Source organism: Coturnix japonica, chromosome 3, assembly GCF_054131305.1.
Source record: "Coturnix japonica strain WE chromosome 3, WE-NBRP24, whole genome shotgun sequence".
NCBI classification, from domain to species: Eukaryota; Metazoa; Chordata; class Aves; order Galliformes; family Phasianidae; genus Coturnix; species Coturnix japonica.
In genome coordinates this window covers 65,316,157-65,336,838 of record NC_140665.1, presented here as the reverse complement: position 1 = coordinate 65,336,838, position 20,682 = coordinate 65,316,157, and the positions used below count along the sequence as shown (strand labels likewise).

The window sequence follows — 20,682 nt, the reverse complement described above, 5'->3', positions numbered from 1 at the left end:
GGCATCCATAGCTTTTCTGAGCAACCTGTTCTAGTGCCTCACCCACCCTTTGAGTAAAGAATTTCCTCCTAATATCTAGCCTGATAAAAAACTTTATTTTAAGGAACATGTTTTCCGCTCTGTATCTGCTACCAACTGTTAGAATCTGAAGAAATAAACACGGTGATAATGTTAAGCTTCAGCACGTTCACTTTACCTCAGCTCCACCCATCCATTTTGGTTCATCAGGAAATTCAGCACACAGAATATCTTCTGATTGGTCAGTTCCTAATACATGATAATACAGCTTCTGGTGCAGATTAGTGGAGGTCTCAGTACCTAGTGAAATGCATAGAATTAAACAATTAGCTCTCAGTGAAATCCAACAACATCCACATAAAATCCTATGAAACTGTATATCCTTTTTAAGTATAAAAGTAGAAAGCCATTCAGCAGAGAGAACTAGGAATAATTTAAGCGTACAACCATTCCCCTTCAAAAAACCAACATCCTCTACTATAAGATAGATCTTCAAATCACCTTGCAGCCTCATTCAAACAGTTAGACTTGTATTGCAGGCAATACTTTCTCCGAATGTAAAGGTTTATCATTTCAAAGTGCACTTTCTAGAAATACTGAACAATCAAAGAAAAGCAACAATCTCTGCTACCCTTTAAAGATGCTTCTGCTTCTATCTTACATTGGGGACTTAGGGGGGGATCTATTATTAATTACTACTTTTAGGAACCGTTGCATTCCCATCTGCTGAAAATAAAATGAAGCATTTTAAGGCGCACTATATGCTAATTGATTTCTCCTTTTACTTTTTTCTTGCAACATTTTCTAGTGCAATACTTCAGATTCTGAACTACAAATATGTTTAAAAGTAAACATAATAAATGGTGGGTGTCTAAATTACAAGTTTGGCAAAACTATAGGCTACAAACTTAAATACACATGTAAAATTTCAGCTCTCTTCAATGTTTCACAAAAGGCACAGGTTTAGAAAGAACATACTAGCATTCCCTTACAGCAAGAGAAAACTCCTAGATTCCTTCTATATTGACACTCTCCAACAATTTATTCCACTTTCTATACTACTTAGAGTTTTGCTAGCATAAATGCTTAGGTTTGCTGTGCAGCGAACCACAGATGAATGAGTCTGGTTGAGTAACAGAAACATTACAACCCAGATTACTCTTCAAGTCAACCTCCTAAAGTCAGTTCACCAATGCCCAGAAAAAAAATGCGTAAGGTAGAGATTTAGAGTAAACTGCCTCTAGACATCAAACTCCAGCCTGTATGAAAGTAAACAAACAAACACCTGCAGAGAAAAATAAAAGGGCCGATAGGAAAGGGAACTAGTTGAATACAGATTTTGGCCATATAAGACAATCTGATATCTAAATACATAAACTAATATTAACTATTTGTTGCACAAATTAATTGAAAAGGTCATTTTGTTTCCACATAGAATGCAACTGGTACAGCCATACTTACCATCACTTTTACCATCTTGTTTTGGATAGCAGTTATAGAACATGCCTTTTCCATCATGAGTCCATGCCATGCAACTGAATTTAACTCTTTCCAGTGTATCTGGAAGTTCCTCAGGACCTTCCACTTTCATAAACTTGATAGTAACCCAATCAGAACCACTAGCACTCAGGCCATATGCGAAGTATTCACCATCTTCACTGAATGCATAACCTAGAAAATCAGAAACAAACAAGATGCTGTAAGAACCAGAACAAGGAATCAGTGTCTTCAGTAATCAGTGTTTGCTATTTTCCCACATGGCTTTTTGCTATTTACTCCATCTTAGTCAAATTCAGCAAAAGAGAGATGTGACTGAAAGCAGTTAAAAGGACTGTGCTCACAGAACAAGAGGATTTATTTTCTAAAGGCAAAGCAAGCAACTACACCAACTATAATTTGGGATTTGCAGTAGTTTTCCTATCTTGGGCTTATCAAATAGCTTGCAGTTCATTTTAGTCGTATGTACTCAGTATGTTTAGTAGCATCACTAGTATTCAGCATGTGATATACAATTTGAGCAATAGCTGTTCTTCTTCCCTGAAGCTGGTGATAAGGATGGAGACTGCAAGTGCCTGTAGGCAACCACAAACTGAGGTTCTAAGACAGTAAAAGCACAGCAGAAGTTAACATGAATTGAAATAAATAAATAAATTCTGAAGATATTACTACTTCAACTTTGCAATCAATGAAAACTAGACCTTGCAAAACCATCCAAACTGAATTCCCCACTACAAAACAAATGGATTTGTTACCATAATGTCAGCTAAGACCTCTGAGACATACACAGTTCTACTCAAATTTTAAGGAAAATATGATTATGAAAAAAATTCAGGAGATTTTCCATCATAGCCAATAAGGATCAAACTCACTTCTAAAAATCAACTCAAATGAAGGGACTGAATTATCATAAGCCTATCAAGACCTGGAAGTAACTACACTGGACAAAAAAAAAAAAATAAAAATTGCACTTAATAGGAACTTCAGGTTTAAGACGCACTACTCATGCACCCCAACATGTTCTCTCCCCCCCAAGGTTGTCATTCTGACTCAGAACAGATTCCGTATAGGATTTTTCAGAAGTAACAAGATGCCTGCAAGAGCAACACAAGCAAACCTATTACTTGCAAGTATCCTTCCAGCTTCTGACCACTTTTAGGAAACATCTTTTCCACAAGGCAGTTTGTTAATCATCATCAATGGGTGCCTTCCCTTGTCCTTCTCCACCTTCCCTATAAACCCACAGTAAGCTCCCTGCATCAACATCTACTGTCATCGTTGATCAAACCTACTACTTCCAAGATGAACAACAACCTTCTTTGCTTAGGACTCAACTCCCACTGCCCTCTTTTGATATCCTCTAGTTCTCAGAATAGAAAAATAAATAAATAAATAAATCACAAATAACCAAGAACTTTGCACCCTCTCCATCATACTTAATGCCATACAGGATTTTGTAGACCACTTTCACTTCCCTGTTATCTCTTTTCCAGATCGATCAATCTGGGCACATTCCATTGTTTCTGACTTTTGCTTGTTCCAGTTGCCCTTCTCTGAACTACAATTTAGAGCCCCTTTTGGGACCTCACCAGGCTGGCACTGTATTTAATTTTCAGCTGCTACCACATAAACCCCTGGGTTGCAAATATTATGATTTTTTAATGCTCTTATCTCCATTTCTTTCTTAACTATTTCTGACATTTAGTGTCCTTATTTTGGCTGCTACAAGGAACCAGGGTGACAATATCATGGAATTACTTATTACAAACCAAGAATTTTTCTGAAGTAGTCGTGGTCAGCTCAGAATCCCATCCATTTCTCTCCAAATGAGGTCAAGGTTCTTTGTCTCCTGTGCATCATTAATTTATCTACTTCCTGCATTTTTTCACAGTCATTCTTCAGTCCTTATATGGGATAACTCCATATTATCGACAATCTCTGACACCTTCCTGCTCACTCCTTTCTCTAGATATATAAGAATATATACAACAGCCCAAGCCCTTTCACAGTTCCTGAGAGAGCTGCACCAGTGATTTCTACTTTGACAGCTAGACAGTTATTCCTGTCCCTGCCTTTATGTTACTTATTTATTTTAGAATGAATGCCAGGATTTTCACCTCTTTTTCCATGTCTGTATTCTCTCTAATTGCATTTAGAAAAAGATTTTGTTATAAGCCTTTCAGAAATGCAGCATGAACCTGATCTGATATCCATACTTTAAAGGCAGGACTTCTCTGAAAAAACCCATATTGATTCTTTTTTATTAGATTATCTCAAAGTGTCTCCTAATTCTGTCCTTTGCATAGCTTTCATCAGTTGGTCTTGCAAAGACTTTGAAGGCTTCTAGATTTAAGAGCCTTGCTTCTGCAACAAGCCAATAAGAAGTAGGAAAATGGACAGCTAACACGAGTAAACACCAAAGAGAACACAAGTCATCTTGTGATTCTCACAGAAGTTAACACTATGCTACTTCATTCTCTCTTACCTTAACTTGCAGGCTTTTACTAAGAATACAAAATAAAATTTTAACATAACTAGTTGACAGAAGTTCATAAACTTTTTTCCTAGCTACAGAAAATCTCAAGATCCATATGTATTTCAGTGGAATTCATTCCAGATTTATGAAAAAGACATGGCAAAAATAAACCCAGTTAATTACGAATATAACAAAGACTTAGAAGTGTTCTTCGGAAAGGCTATACAAAATACACATGGCTACTATGATTACTTTGATGCTAACAAGCTACTCTAGTTGTACTTCTTTGTTGTTTTTTAAATACATGAAGAGTTACAAACTATTTCTAATTACTGGAGACCCAGACTTCTTCAGGAGTAACCGCTGTGCCACCAACCTCGTAAAGCCACAGTGCCATCATCGGAAAGCTTATTTGGATCAAGAAAAACTTTGGCATCAGCATCCAAGGAGTCTTGTACATATAAAACCCGCTGGTTCTGTAGTCCTGTATTGTAAAAGTGGAAATACCTAAAAGAACAAAAGATGGCAAAATGACTATGAGGAACTCAGGTTTTTCAATTAGACTACCAAGAAAAATTTGTGTTAGGTCTTCATGAAGTGAATAAAAGACAGGTAAATAGGGAAATAAAAGTATCACAGTAGAACAGGAACCATAGCTTCCCCTGTGACTATCAGAGAGTTGATGATCCACTTTGACACAGAGGAGGCCCAGTCACTAATTTCTAGGCCTCTGAAGACAAAAGGAATTCCAGCCTGTATAGTTGGAATAATACAAGTATAGTTGTAAATAGATAGACAGAGGGTATTTAAGAAAAAGACTCACCAACTCTGAGGCCTTCAGTCAAGACGGAAAATGTTGAGGCTGAACTCCACAAAGGAGCAAAAGATGCTACCTTAATGGTGGTCTGCCCTTAAATGGGATCTAGGAGAGGTAAAGTCAAGCTCTACCCCTTCCAGGAGCACAGCTGAATTACCTTCACCTGTGCTCCCACCAGCTGACTCATCACTTGCCTCAGATGGTTAATCAGCAGCTTCACTGCTTCTGGGCTTAAATTTAACATCTTTAAAAGATGGCATGTCAGTGCTAAATCAACATCAGCTCCCCACAATATACCAAAAACCAAACAGAAAGCAAATAAAGCCTCCTGCCTCCCCAGACCAAAACACCCACACAGTACACTTTCCCTCAATTAATAACAAGGACCTATGCCCTCTCTTGCAGCACAGGACAGGTAACTAAAGAGCTGCAGATCTCTCTCAATAACAATGCAAAAGTCTTAAGGTAATCAAGGTATATTTTGCTCTTCCTCACGCGTAACAGTGAAAATAAACGTGGTATAAGTAGGTGCTCACTTAACAAAGATCAAATCAATTGAGATTATTGGAACAGACTACTCTTGTTTGATTTAATAAATATTCAGAATGTGTACCTGACAGATTTGTGCTTTTTCTAGGAGAAGTGCCTTTAACTGGCAGTGATAAACCCTCAAAGAAACTCCCCAGAGTTTTATTTTTACAGCAGCTGTCTTACATTGCAGTTAAGAGTTTTGATAAATCACTGTTCTTATTAAAAAGATAACAAATGCACAGAAGATAATTTAACTGGGAATCGCAAACAACCTAGCACCTTCTGCTCTGCATCATGCAACCACATATCTCAAATACCAGCTTAAACACATGCCTTCACAGCAATAAGGGAAATAATGCAAGTACAGCTTATAATTTATGTAACATATATTTGCTTTTGACCTGCTCCACATTCATCTATGTCATGTGAAGACATTCCTTACGTACCTTTTTCCTTTCTTGAAGTGGCAACTGTACTTAGGATAATCATAGAGTTCAGTCATTCGTTCTTTGAATAGTCCTCTGACAGGGCACTGCTCAAGGAATGGTACTGTAAGCTTGTTCTGAGCCTCCACAAATGCCTGAAAGAAAATAATACCCCCCCCCAAAAGTATATTAGTTCAAGTAGAAATGTGTACTTCCTACAGGAGACACTATTTTCTGATGCAATTAATCACATACATTCTTTCTTCCCATGTAGGGTGTGTAGATTTACACCTGAACAATCTTACATATTTACCTGCATTATTACAGTGTTGCAGCACTTAATAAGACTGATTGTATACCTTGAATTATCTTTCTTCAGGACACACATTAAGGTAGTCAGTGGTCAGGCCAAAGGCAAGCCAGATTCCTGCCACTCCATTTTAAAAACAAAACAACACACCGAAGCTCTTTCTTTAAAACAATCCTAAGCTTTACCGCTATCATTTAAGCAAATATAAGTTACAGAAGACACTTAGGAAAAAAATCACCTTCTCTTACTTCACCACAAATACACAACGCTCCAGTCCTCTACAGCATATTTATTAGAAAACTGATAATGAACAGAGTCCCTTTTGCCCACAGACATGACTATCATTTCAGGGACTGTGAAAAGCTAGATGATGATACAAAATGTCATGCACACCTGTCATCTGTTCATTCTATTAACACTTTGGATTACTAGCCCCAGTCAATATTTCTTGGAAAGCCCAGTGTGCTATCCTTTACAAGAACAGATGAGGCATTTTCCCCATGTCCAAAGATAAATTCTTAGTTACAAAAGAGTAACAGATGTAATCTCTGGGAAGAGAACATTAAGGGGTCTGGCTTCCTTAGAACACTCCACCAAACAGATGCAAACACTTAACTCCAGTGGCCAAAACTATTGCTACTTCAGCTGTTTGTTAGAGGCCACCACTCCCATTACACGGATGGAAAAAGTGGCGCTATGCTGGTGTTTCATCACAGCGCATTAACATAAAATTAATACCTAACATCTTAAGGCAACATGCTGTGAGCCACAGCTGTTAGGAAGCAGACATGCAGATTCTTCTGTCAAGAATATAGACTAGAAAGGGCAGGGCAGAGTGCACGTCTGTAACTCACAGCCAGGCTTTCCAAAGACAGCTGCAATACCATACACAACCCAGCCTCTAGCTGTTATCGCAATGTAGCAAGCTGAAATGCTGGACTCCTCACCTGCTTAACACAGGTTTCTTCCCCAGCAACTTTGAATATGGTTACTGTTTCTACCCTCTGAATCTGTTACAAAGCAGGTGGAACAGTGCATAATAATGTCTGAATTACATTTCACTGTAGGGCATGACCTACGGGAGCAGGTGGGCTACAAACTACACTGCACAGCCTGCGTTTCACTGCTCTTCAAGAAAGACAGCTGCCGGACAAAGCACCTGACCAGCATTTAGCAGTTGCTGTCAATGTTCACTCATCTATCAGTTCTTCAGGTGAAAAAGATGAAAGAATAGAACAAAATTGCCCGTTAGTAGCATGTTACAGACATTTCACACAGTGAGAATGGCTCCGTGAGGCACAGAGGTTAACAGACTCTCCCATTCATCCTGCTGCAACAGTAGTGCATGGCCAACAGTTGCATTACATGCCAGGCTTTGTTTCCAGAGACTTGTCAGGCTACATGATAAGGGGGAAAGTACATTAATTTTGGTCACTCTCTATTTGGAAGATAATTGTTCATGTCCAACAAAACATACAGAAACTGATAAATCTTAAACACAAGTGCAAAATTAGTAATGCTCTAAGAACACTTGGCTAAGTGCAGAAGTGCTTTAGTTTAAGAACATACATGCTGGCTACATGCAAGTCACCACTCAAGGATGACATAGAAAAACAACAACTATAGCACTGAAAAGTCAAAGATGCAAAAGAAGGCTAAAAATGATGATATAATCAAACGCAGACTCCATGCATCAGTGAGGAGTCAGTCAGGAAATTAACCCCCAAGAACGAAAGAGGGGAAACCATTGCCAGGGGAAGGCTGATTCTTATCTCTGCTCTACCCCCAAGGATTAAACTGACAAAGGCAGCTTTACGATCTAGCAAAGAAGCACAGCACATCCCAGTGGTTATAAGACAAAACACTGTTCCAATCAGAACATGGTGCGGTTTCTATCTTGCTGTAACATTCCCAGGCTCCATCAGAAGACAAAAAGAACTTAAATCTACTCAAGAATCATTTGATCTGATCTGTTTCCTCTAAGTGGAAATACAGAAATTTCTAAGAGCACAGACAGCACATACCATGTAAGGTAACTACTCAGTGTTGTGACAGTCTCAGGGGAAAAAATACATATATACATACATATATATATGTATACATATGGATATATATATGTATATAATCACCAATGCACCTATACAGGCAAAAGCACTCTGCAGTGGCATTCAATGGAAAGAAACTGGCACAGATCCTTATTCCCTATATTAAGTGTGACCCAAACAGTAACACTGCTGTAGTGTGTTACTCACTTTTAATTGCAGTCACACTTTTACCACATCTGCTTTTACCTCTGGTAAAAAAAAACAAACTTTTCCTTGCAAGTGTTCATTGCACAACAATATACTTACAAAAAAAAGGCAATACATATCTGAAATATTGCTCTGTGTGAAGTACAGGAACAGATGCTACCAACAGAGCTCTCACAGCAGACAGTTCTGTTGACCATGCTGAGTTAAACAGATGCCAACAGTACAGAACCTACAGCAATTGTCCATACGTTCTCGTGAACCTACAGAGAAAATACTTCCTCTGTTGAAATCTACACCTAAGAAACTAACAGCAGCCTTGACCCAGGAGAATTTGTTAGCAGGAGAAAGAACAGAATAAGGGTCAAACTTGTGTGTGTCAGAAAATAAGGTAATTTTCAAAGGCAGAAGTGGCGTTAAGTCCAGAGACGTTCTACACAAGGCTGAAGTTTTTGACAATCACTCAAGCAGGTCAATTGCTATTTTTTTAAGAAGTTTATATTTAAATTTCATATGAAAAAACAAATGACACCTTTTCTTAAACCATGTTTTTTACATCCCATCAGCTACATGCTACTGTGCTGTTCTCTTGACAAGATGATTTCTATCCAAAAAGAAAATTACCCAAGGCATTCACAGTATATTTTCCATGGAGAAGCCTTTAGTCTTTGTTATTAATCCATAAAGAATTTACAGTTCATTTAATAGTTACCCTCCAAAGTCTCTGTATCTCAGTGAAAGATGGTTTGGTCCAACTCCTACAAGAGTGCACGTACCTTGTATTAAATGTTCCAAAATAAAACTAAGAAATTTCTCATGGCTTGCTCCTTAGCACTTTCTTTAGTCTTTACTAAAGCAAAACTCAAAGTTTAACTGCAAGATTATCCAGGAAGTGTATAAAAACTGTTGAGTTATAACTGCAAACCCATTTAATTTTAGTTCTGGGAGTTTTAGTTCTAATCTCAATCCAGTTGTACACCAGTTCATAGTACCAAAGTAAAAACTGTCTGCTACACAGCCCCTACTTTATTATCCCTTCTCCATCCCTCACATCTGAGATACACTACATGTTCCTGTCTACAAAGCTGTTCTAGTGAGCTAACGTATTGTATACAACTGACTGATGCACAGTAGCAAAAGACTTTCCTAGTCTAAAATAAAGCTTGCATCCCCTAAATTGTAAAACATGCCAAGAAGTTAAATCATTGTTGGCTTTGTCAACTCAAAAGACTTTGCATCTGACTGGAAGCAGTACTGGTTACCTACATGCAGACTTCAATAACCTGTTTTTTATGGAAGCTACATGCACTGGTGATCTGACTGAAGGATCTCTAGAGCTCTCAGACTTTCATCTAATCAAAAGTAGCTTGTGTGCTGCCAGAAAAGAAAATATCTCATTGTTATATCCAAATATCATGTAGCTTTTGTGTGAGATGAATTAAGTATGCATTCCACTACAAAACTCATTTACCTAAAAGGTTTCACCTAAAAGGTTTCATCCCCAGAAAATCACCCTGTGATGGCTACACTGATGTAATAAAGGGACAAAACCATTCCAGTCAGTGTAAGAATGAGAGAGAGGGCAGAGAAAGCACAGAGTCAACCAATTTAATGGAAATTAACAATATACAGTGGATTAGGTACAGTACCACCTACACTCTAACATCACTTGAGAAACACCTGATTAAGTCAATTACAAAAAGAAAAATCATTTGGATTAGACATAGCAAAAGTGACCATGATTTTCTTTACAGACATTTTGGATAATTTCTTTTCACCTTAGTCCTATTAAACCTACAGCATGCATCAATTAGAACAGTGAACATTCCATAGTTGAAACCAGTATCATTTGCTTGCACTTTTTACTCCATGCTTCCGAAAATATAAACTGTATTTCACCAACTCACGTCAACAGAAACAAAGTAACACCAATCCTGACCACTCCAACCCTTGGACTATTTCTGCCTAATCAAGATTTCTGAAGTAGAATCCAACATAATCGTCTTGCTATTCAACAGCACATACAGAACACTTCCAACTGTCCTCACATGAGAAAAGATCCCTAATTTTATAAATGAAGTTCAGCCTTCACTCTTAGCATAAACCAGAATTTTCTGTTTACACTCTTGATTTGCATGAATGTAACAGGAACTGGGAGTGGGAGTTCTTTCAGTGCAGATGAGCATGAATGCCAAAGCAATTCTTCTAGTCTTTATTTAATACGTAGAAAATTAGCCTGTAGAAATGTAATATGTAGAAAGTTAGCCTGTTGGTGGAGGTATACAGTGGGCACCCAATCTTCCCTAAGAATACATGGAAGTGTGAGATGCTACATAGAGCATAAAGAGAACACTGGACTCAGAGGAAGCGTAAGAAAAGATGCAGGTCTCAAGATTAGCAACTTCAAGGTTTGGAAAGTCTACAAAGCACACTTGAAATTCCCTCTGAAGTCTGTATAGTAATTCAATTGTCCCTTTACCAGGGTCTGGTTATTGTTTGATCAGCTAAGTACAGAATGGTTATTCTGCACGACTCTGGCAGAACAATCTAAAGAACACAGAGATAAAACCATTAAGAAAAGCTAGTAAGAAAGAGTAGCTGTCAGCAGCCTCTGCTGTAGAGCACAAGAAAGTGAGTAATAGGGCAAATGAAAAAGGCTTAGTGCTTCATGACTCTTCTGACCTCTGTGAAAGAAGAAGGAAAGCAAAATACTCACTGTCTTTGTTCAGTAACTCTTGAGACACAGCAAAAAGATGACCTACTCGAGTACTCAGACACACAGGAACTCTTTGCACTTTTTGCATCATTCTACTAAAGCATTGCCAAGTTGTGTGTTTTTTGGAGTGTAGGTGAGTATGATGTAACAGAAGTTTCACTCCACCAAAATGACATCTTTCTTGTGCTCCACATCTTAGCCTGGAGAAGAGGAGGCTCAGGGGAGACTTTATTGCTCTCTACAACTTCCTGAAGGGAGGTTGTAGTGAGCTGGGGGTTGGCCTCTTCTCTTGTGTAGTCAGTGATAGAACTAGAGGGAATGGTTTTAAGCTGCGCCAGGGGAGATTCAGGCTGGACATTAGGAAATGTTACTTCTCGGAAAGGGTGGTCAGGCATTGGAATGCACTGCCCAGGGAGGCGGTGGAGTCACTGACCATGGGAGTGTTCAAGAAACGTTTGGATGTGGTGTTGATGAATATGATTTAGCCGGGAAGTATTGGTAATGGTTGGACTAGATGATCTTCTAGGTCTTTTCCAACCTTGATAATTCTGTGATTCTGTGATCTTGTGCCTGGGTGGCTTCATTTTTACAATGATGCTTCAATTCCCCACTCCTTTTTAAGTCTCCTATACATAAATAACACCTCTGTAGGAGATTCACCTGCCTTCAACTGTCCTTCCCCAGTCTGTTCACATCTTGTAGCAAAAGCAGTGACACAAAAGGCGACATCTTGGCATTTTCACAGTGCTACCTCTTCTTCATAGGGTTTTGAAAACCACCTGAGTGGGTGGATATCTGCATGGTCCTTATAAGACAAAGATATAACCATACCTCCCTATGCGTAAATCCTTCTAAATGTGATACAAAAACTAACCTAAGTGTACCATTACTTAAGTGTATCAGAAACAAAACGTCAAAATACTCCAAACTTACTACATGTATAATTTTCATTGTCAGTATCTATGGATGAATTTTTCTCTACGGTACAGTCCCCACATAAATACAGGTGAGTATTTATAAATCCTAAATAACCATTTACAGGTGGGGAATGGAACACTGTGTATGTTTTTATCCTAGTCTTAAGTGTAAAACAAATTCTATTTAAAAATCCTGTAACTCATCAAAACATCATTATACTAAGCACCTGTATGAGTGAATCTAAAAGGAAACTCACTAACAGAAAGATATCTTACAGAATTATTTTTAAAAGGAACAAACCCTCAATCTTCTAACACAGCCATGTCAGTAGACAAGCTAGAGCTGTAGCTCTCTAACTACAGCTGTCACAAAGGTATTAGCCATTCTAAGGGAACAACCCCCTTCCACTCCACTGCCACCTACAACTTTCTTGCAATCACCCTTGCAACTCCCTGTGCCAAGACTATTGGAGGAACTGGCTCACAGACGTACTTCATTATTTTTCAGAGGGAGCTCAGTGAAAGACCAGCACCACAGAATCACAGAATGACCCGGGTTGGAAGGGACCTCAAGGATCATGTAGTTCCAACCCCCCTGCCTGGCAGGGCCACCAAACATACACATTTACTAGATCAGGTTGCCCAGGGCCCCGTCCAACCTGGTCTTGAACATCTCCAAGGACGGGGCATCCACAACCTCCCTGGGCAGCCTGTTCCAGGGCCTAACCACTCTCCTAGTGAAGAAGTAACATAGTCTAGCTGTACTAGATTTCACACTGAAAATACTGTGATATATGTAATGAAAACCATTATCAAAGCCTAACCTGAGGAGGTCAAAGTTGAAAACACACAAAATAGATTCACATACTTGTCACTGTAAGAAAGAGGAAAGGAAAAAATCTTCCTTTCTGACTTGTTTTAATATGGCAATCTTAGATGTACTTCGGACAGTAGGCAAAGCGATCTTAAAAACAGAGCACCACCTTTCAGTGTTATAGTGCCACCCTGAAAATCAACTTGACAAAAAGAAAATCAGTGCAAGACAAACAGGGCCTTACTTCTCCATATTGTTATACCCACCTTAACACAAAGGTGCAAAATAACAGCATTGCTCTGTTGGTACCTTTAAGCATCAGGTGTACTACGTTACACCTACATTCACAATGGTAAGATTTTTAAACCTATTGGCAAGGTCTTCTAAAAACAGAATACATACACATACCCTACAAAAGAGATCTATGTTGAAACAGACGTTTCTGCACACAAAAAGGTTACCTTTGTCTGCTCACTGTCAGGATCTTCAAGCCAGCAATATGGGTCACTGATTTGGTGTCCATGGTAATCCGAGACCTGAATTAATAAAAGACAATACTTAAAACAACAACAGCAAAAAAAAAACAAACCAAAAACATCACCCCAACATTTATACAAGTGAACTATTTATCAGGGAATAAGCCACCCTGAAACAAAGTTTATTTGGAATTTCAACAGAAGTACATAGTGCTAAGAAGCAAAAGAGGACATCAGCATCTTGCTCTCAGTTGAGTTGTAAATATCATCATTTTTGGTGGAAGAACTAAGGCAGCAATAATCCTTGGGGGGGGGGGGGGGGGGGGAAACAACCAATTGAAAACACAGAACACCAGAGAAACACATTGGAAAAACCTTAATTCTTTCCATGAGCTAGGTTAGAAAACTAACTTAAAACGAACAAGCAAACAAACAACAAGGCCTCCTTTAAACAAACAAACAAGACCTCCTTCAAATCCAGATGCTTAAGTGAAATCTCAAAACCTAATTACTGGATGCACCCAAAAGTGTGAATTCAGGTTCTGCCCCTGGCAGTTACTACACCTCTCCTACTGATGCTCACATTCAGCAAAGTACACATGCTGATGAGAAGAAAAGCATTTTTAGCACTCAAATTAGTCTCCTATGTGCCTGCTTGCTCCAGCATACAAAAGGCACCAAGATACCTGGAGCTGTGTGGTTCAGCCTTCCGCTAAACTACAGAAGAAAATACTTGAGTCTTTCCAGTGCCAGCTCATTTCGGCAAACACTTTGGGTTAAAAGCAAAGTTCTTTCTGCAAATAATCACAGAATCACAGAATGACCCGGGTTGGAAGGGACCTCAAGGATCATGTAGTTCCAACCCCCCTGCCAGGCAGAGCCACCAAACATACACATTTACTAGATCAGGTTGCCCAGGGCCCCGTCCAACCTGGCCTTGAACACCTCCAAGGACGGGGCATCCACAACCTCCCTGGGCAGCCTGTTCCAGGGCCCAACCACTCTCCTAGTGAAGAACTTCCCCCTAACATCCAACCTAAATCTTCCCTCCTTCAACTTAAAACCATTTCCCCTAGTCCTGCTATTGTCAGCCCTTTCGAAGAGTTTACTCCCCTCCTGGGAGTAAGTTCCCTTCAGGTATTGAAAGGCTGCAATGAGGATAATAATCCCTAGCCTGGTGTACGAGGCTCAGCTGTTTGTGGAAGAATTGTGAAGCACTCACAATTCCGGACAAACTCACACGGCGATCCATGCGCGAACCGCATCGGAACGCACGCAGACATTACGTTCCTGGTGCACCATTACAGAGAAGCCGGCAATGCTCCTCATGCATTCAGGCAGGCCTGTATTTTCCAGCCGCGATGGAAACCGCCCCTGAGCCCCCCACCCGGCTCCGCGGGGCTGCAGCCGCCCCCGGGTGCGCAGAGACAGCGGCGGGTGGCACGACCCGCCTGGAGCAGCCCCGCACGGCCCATCCCCGCGCCCAGCCACCCCCAGGCGCTGGCCTGGAAAGGGAACGCGGGAGGCTTCTCCCGACAAAGCAGCTCGGGCCGCTGAGGCGCCCCAGAATCGGAGTTCTGGGTGCGGGGCACCCCGGGCACCCGACGGGCTGCCCCAGCTCCAGCCGTACTCACGGCGGCCTCGTCGCGGTACACGTCGGGGTACTGGAAGGCCTGCATGGCGGGAGGCGGCGCGGAGCGGCGAGAGGAGGAGGAAGAGCGGAGCGGAACGGGCTGCGAGGCGGCAACTCGAGCGGCAGCGACCGGCAGCAAGCGTGCGGCACGGCCCAGGCGCAGCGGGACCGCCATAGGACCCGCCCCACACAGGGGAGGACGGCGGCGGAACGAGGCGGCAGCGCCCTCTGCTGGAGGCCGCCACCACTGCACCGGCTGCACCCGGAGCGCTCCATTAGTTGTTTGGAGTGCACCGCTTGGAGCATCACCGTCCCCGTGTTTATAACAGGGATTATTGTGTTAGGAAACTCGCAGTTTTTCTTCTTCTCGGAAAGGGTAGTCAGGCATTGCAATGCACTGCACAGGGAGGTGGTGGAGTCACCGACCATGGGAGTGTTCAAGAAACGTCTGGATGTTGTGTTGATGAATATGATTTAGCCGGGAAGTATTGGTGATGGTTGGACTAGATGATCTCCTAGGCCTTTTCCAACCTTGATAATTCTGTGATCTTGTGCGATTCCTCGAAGTGACACAGTGATCTCTCATGTCACAAAAACACCGGAAGCATGTAGCTCTCGGTCCTTTGACCAGCAGCACGGCCACGTTGCTCGCCTTCCAAACTGATGATGTTTCAAAGTTTCAGCTCACAGCCCTGACAAAACCATGCTTACTATGGGGACAGTTTGACTGCTCTCTACCAAGGCAACTCCTGTGTTCATGTGATGAGTGTCGCAGAGCTGGAGGCAACAGTGTTTACATGTGGTAGAGTCTACAGGCAAGAGCAGCCCAAAGACTGCTCAGTGCCCAGTATAGCTGTGGTTAGGATGACAGTGATATAAAGTATTCTGGAAATTGAATCAAACCTTCATACATTCCAACTCAGAAACGTGTCTTGATTTGATACTCTTAATAGAAATTATTACCATCTCTAAATGGGCTTTGTTTGGGGGTGGATAGTGTGTGCGTTACAGAGTAAGGCAACACAATAACGATCTCTGTTAGTAACCGATCTAACTACATTCATGTCACGGGTTTCATTTAGATTCATACATCTTCAGGTCTAACATCCCTTCTTTTTTGATCAGTTTTCCTTCTTACCTTGTTGCTCTATTTAATCTTGTGTAAGGCCAACTACAACTTTTACACTAGTGCTCACAAAACACAGACAGCAAGGAAATGGAGATGCCTTGGTGTGCCTTGTGCTTGCCAAAAATTTGCCTCCCCTCAAGCACTTACTGACACTGATGAGATCCCCTTGATCTTCCTCTTCTCCAGGCTGAGCAGGCCCATCTTTCTAAGCTTGTCCTCACAGCACAGGTGCACCAGTCCTTTCAGCATCTTGGTGGCCCTCCACTGGACCCTTTCTAGTATCTCCAGGTCTCTCTTTTACTGAGGGTCCAGCACAATGATCCAGGTGGGACCTCACCAATGTAGAGGGGAAGGATCATCTTCCTTGACCTCCTGACAACTCGGCCTAATTCAGCCAGGAACAGTGACAGCCATCTCAGCACAAATGGCACTCAGCTGCTGACTCATGCTCACCTTGGTGCCCCCCGTAGCCCCAGGCCCTTTTCTGCAGAGCTGCTTTCCAGCTGGGTGTCCTGGTGCCTGGGCCCGTTCCTCCCCAGGTACAGCCTCACATTTTACCTTGCTGAACCCCTGGAGGTTCCTGTCAGCCCCTCTCTGTGCTGTTGCGGTCCCTCTGGGTGGCAGAACAGCCCCCTGCTGCTCCCCCCAGTTTGGTGTCATCCATAACTTTACTGAGGAGGCTCTCTGCTCCATCAGCCAGAGCATTCATGGAGATGTTAAACAGGACTGAACCCAGAACCAGTCCCTGGGGTACTCTTGTGGTTACTGACCTCCAACCAGGGTTTGCACCACACTGAGTCTGGTTGTCCAGCTGGCAGAGTTCTGAGTCCTCTCAATTGCAGTTTATACACATCTAAGTCCTTCATCTGATTCAGAGCTGCAGTTTTCCTGCAGAAAAAGAATGGCATCTTCTTCAGCCTGAAAATATTGTCCATTGTTAAATGTGAACATTCTACATTTGTCCAGAATTCCTGGATGTTCAACATCTTGGTCATGCTTATAAGAACCTCTGACCTAGCAGCCATGCATCCAAACATCCCAGACATTTCCATAATGTAACTGTAGATCAGCTTTGTGCAATAAAAGCAGCCCAGCTGTCAAACACTGGCATTATGGACTGATGTTCTTCAGGCACTTGAAGAACTCTGATTTGCCAGGAGAGGGCAGCCAGACCGCACACTTCTGTGCAGCTGGCAAAGGAATGCCTCATATTTCAGTCTAGAGCAACACTCTCAAACCAGTGCACAATAATTACAACACGGCCTGGCAAGCATCCAAGTAGTCACAGTAATTATCCATTATAATACCTTTCAGTTCATCCCGGATGCAGAGAAAGTGGGAAGATACAAAGATACCCTCATGCATGGTTGTCCAAGATAAGATCATTTGGCTCGTATTTTACAAGTAGTAATATATTTTTAAAGGTGAGCAGCAGGGATGGGCAGAAAGTGAATTTTCTCTTTAATGTAAATTTCCCTTTTGTTCCTTGAGGGTTGGGGGGGGGGGGGGGGGGGGGGAGGAGAATTAGGGGGGGGGGAGAGAGGAAGGAGGAGGGTTCACATATGAACGGTAGATAAAGAAGCAAAATTACACCGTCTGAACTTTCCTTATCAGAAAAGCAGTTATTACAGGTTACACAGTGCCTAAAACATCGCCCAAAACATGTTTTTCTTAGCAGTGAGCATGCGCTCCCTGTACAAGTGGAAGAGAGTGTAGCATGCATTCTGTTAACAGAAATACCTGCTATGAAAGAAAGATGTAGCCATCTTCTCTCTTTCTTAACACACTCCCTTTTCTTAACTAACACACAGTTGAAAGAGATTATTGTTTGAACTTTACTGTAATTTTAGCTTTGAGACCAGATTTAATCGTTCACTGTTGTAGAAGCAAGTGAAATTTATAGAAAACACAATAGAAAATACTTTTTCTAAAACCCTCCAGTAGAGTTCAGAAATATATATATATATTTTTTTGCTAAGTTTTGAGGTTACTCTGCCGAGTAAGCAAAAAATTCTTCCTGTACTTCAAAAAACAAAACAAAACAAAACAAACTCAAGTTCTGACATCTCGCAGTATTCATTACCATCATACTTCCACATTAGCACGAATTCAATCATTTGAAAAACACATTCTGGTCTCTGCTGATATTAATTACACTTCTGCTGATCATCCACTCATTAGTCAATTTCTTTCGGCTTAATCAGTGTATCCACTTTGACTCACTGCATGTTGTGTATTGACTCAGTAGGAAGTGACCTCCTTCTTGTGGGGGAACATCTTACCAAAAAATATCAGCAAATTTTGTTTTTACCTTTCCTTTTCATCCTTTCCCCAGTCTGATTCTACAGCCATTATTTGAAAATGACTTGAAACTTTTCTGCTATAGGAAGAAAAACCATTTCTGTACCTTTACTTCTGTTTACTTTGTGTTTTTAAAATGCCATTTCCTTTATTGTAGGGCACCATTTCTGCTGTTCAGACATTTATCAACAGATGTCAGCAGAACCTCAGTTTTTCAGTAACAGGAACATATGCTGAGGCATGCAAATAATTCAAGTTGCAGCAGAAAGTGATTCTGAAGGTGTCTGTCCTGCTGGATTTCTGTCTTGAAAACTCTAATTGAGAGCCTTAGACTTATTGATTAGCAGTGAGTCTTTGATTACCCTACATTTTCATTACAAAAAATCTGTATCTTGTCTGGATAGCTGAAGGATTGCTTGGTTTTTGAGCTGATTTATAAAGTACCTGCATAACATGGAGCAAGTCTGAATTATTTCAGTTGTAGAAACTAGATGTATTTCTATGTAGAAACATAGAAATGACCAACATTTGAAACTGCAGTGAAACAAAACACTGTTATGGTTAACTGCTCTGCACGCTAAGGGTCAGAATTGGTGCTCTAAAGTCAGTGGTATGCTGCAGAAGCACATTACCTTTCCCTGGTATTGTGGGTTGGTACTGGAGCTATGAAGTCAAATAGGTAATACAGGGATATTTACATGGGGAGCTAGCATGTAATAGCAATTACAGAGTAGCTATTTCAACATATTTCATCAGGCAGGCAATTCTAAACTATGATTATGGTGTGATAAACCGTACCTAAAGTGACGTATGAGCATCAACATATAAATCGTCTTAGTATAAATACATCCAATTAAAAATATCTTTTCCTAGACTGAATGAATTGGTGGTTGTTTTTCTTTTTTTCAGATAGATGAGTTGAAGTGTTTTAGGCTTGCTTACTTTTTTTCTTTTTCTACATGGACCTTCCTTGTGAAATGAAGAATGAACAAAATTCGATTCCTGGAAGAGGCTGATGTACAGGGAATTCTCACCTGACCCTTTGTTTTAATTCCCTAATTTTTATCTGATTTTTATCTGATATGAATTTACCACTAAAAGAAAGATTTGCCAAATAGCGGAGATCACAAAAGTAAATCTGAGCTTTTGTATCCCTTTGATAGATTCTGAATTCTCAGCTTTTGCTGGATGTTTGATTTGTTTGGGTCTTTTTTATAATTTACCAGGGAGTCCACCAGAGTATGTAAAGCTAGGTATTATCCACCAGATCACAGCATAGTCCTGACGTGTACTTCAGTGTTTCTGGAAATGCATCCTAATGTTGTTACCTCAATAATTCATCTACAACACTATTGCATTTTGCTTGTCTTCTGAAACAAACAAACAAACGAACAAACAAAAACAACGTTGTTGCAGATAAGTTAGAAGAGTTTGAACTTCTGTAGGTTCACAGAGTTTAATGGGTAAGAAAGTCCAACACTGTCAATAGGAGGTTTTCTGCCTGTCTTTTTTTCATCCCACCTATTTCAATTCCCACTTAGCAGCATTCTGTAAAAACAACTCTATCTTTATAAGCATTTTCAATCTAATTATTTTGTGTGCATGTGGAAAGACAGCTAATTCACATTAATAAAATGAAAAAGGAAGTGCATATTCTGATGTGGTTTTGTTGTTGTCAGTTTTGGGTTTTTCAGTCTTTCTAAACTCTTCTTTTTCTCTGTTGTGTGATGCAAAAAATTGTATAAGTCAATTATTGTCTTCAGATCTTAAAACCAACTCAAATAACTTCTATATTCAAAATATTTTAAATATTTTTATATATGCATATATTATAATTACAAATATATAATATATAATATAAATTATAATTATAAATATAAAATATACATTATAAATATAATACTATAATATTATATATATTATGCATATATATAAATATTCAAAATATTTTGAATGTAGAAGTTGTTTGAGTAGGATTTATATATATGTTCTGAATGAAATCTCCCCACTGAAGTCAAGGGAAGCTTTGTCACTGATTTCAAGAGGCTAGGAATGTTGCCTCTAATCTTGTCAACAAGCAATACAGAAAGCAACCTCCTGGTAACAGCTTATGACTTGTTGACAGAATTCAAAATACACTAAATATGGGGAAGCATACTTTGTGTTTTTACTTTTTTTTTTTTTTTTAAACAGTTTTAGCCCCTTTTATAAGAATTTATATCTAGAAATATCATCTGAAGCCATCATATATCTATGTTTAACAGATTTCAAATATGCATGTTCAAACAGCTTAGAGAAAAAGTTTTCCATTGTCCCTCAGAAGACATTTGGTTTGGGTTATAATGCTATAGAAACTATAGTTCCCTGAAGAAA

At 40.2% G+C, this 20,682-nt stretch overlaps 1 protein-coding gene across 1 annotated transcript in view; it reads right to left on the bottom strand.

The window, feature by feature from the left end:
* The window catches only part of PREP (prolyl endopeptidase), an 84,356-nt gene extending 69,286 nt beyond the window's left edge, over nt 1-15,070 (bottom strand). Inside the window, exons 1-6 of the mRNA XM_085543681.1 lie at nt 14,881-15,070; nt 13,232-13,306; nt 5,786-5,919; nt 4,368-4,498; nt 1,480-1,689; nt 197-318 (exon numbers count right to left, since the gene is read on the bottom strand). Coding sequence (XP_085399807.1) covers nt 197-318; nt 1,480-1,689; nt 4,368-4,498; nt 5,786-5,919; nt 13,232-13,306; nt 14,881-15,054 — 846 coding nt within the window. The 5' untranslated portion in view covers nt 15,055-15,070. The remainder of the gene's footprint in view (nt 1-196; nt 319-1,479; nt 1,690-4,367; nt 4,499-5,785; nt 5,920-13,231; nt 13,307-14,880) is intronic.
* Nucleotides 15,071-20,682: the final 5,612 nt, after the last annotated feature.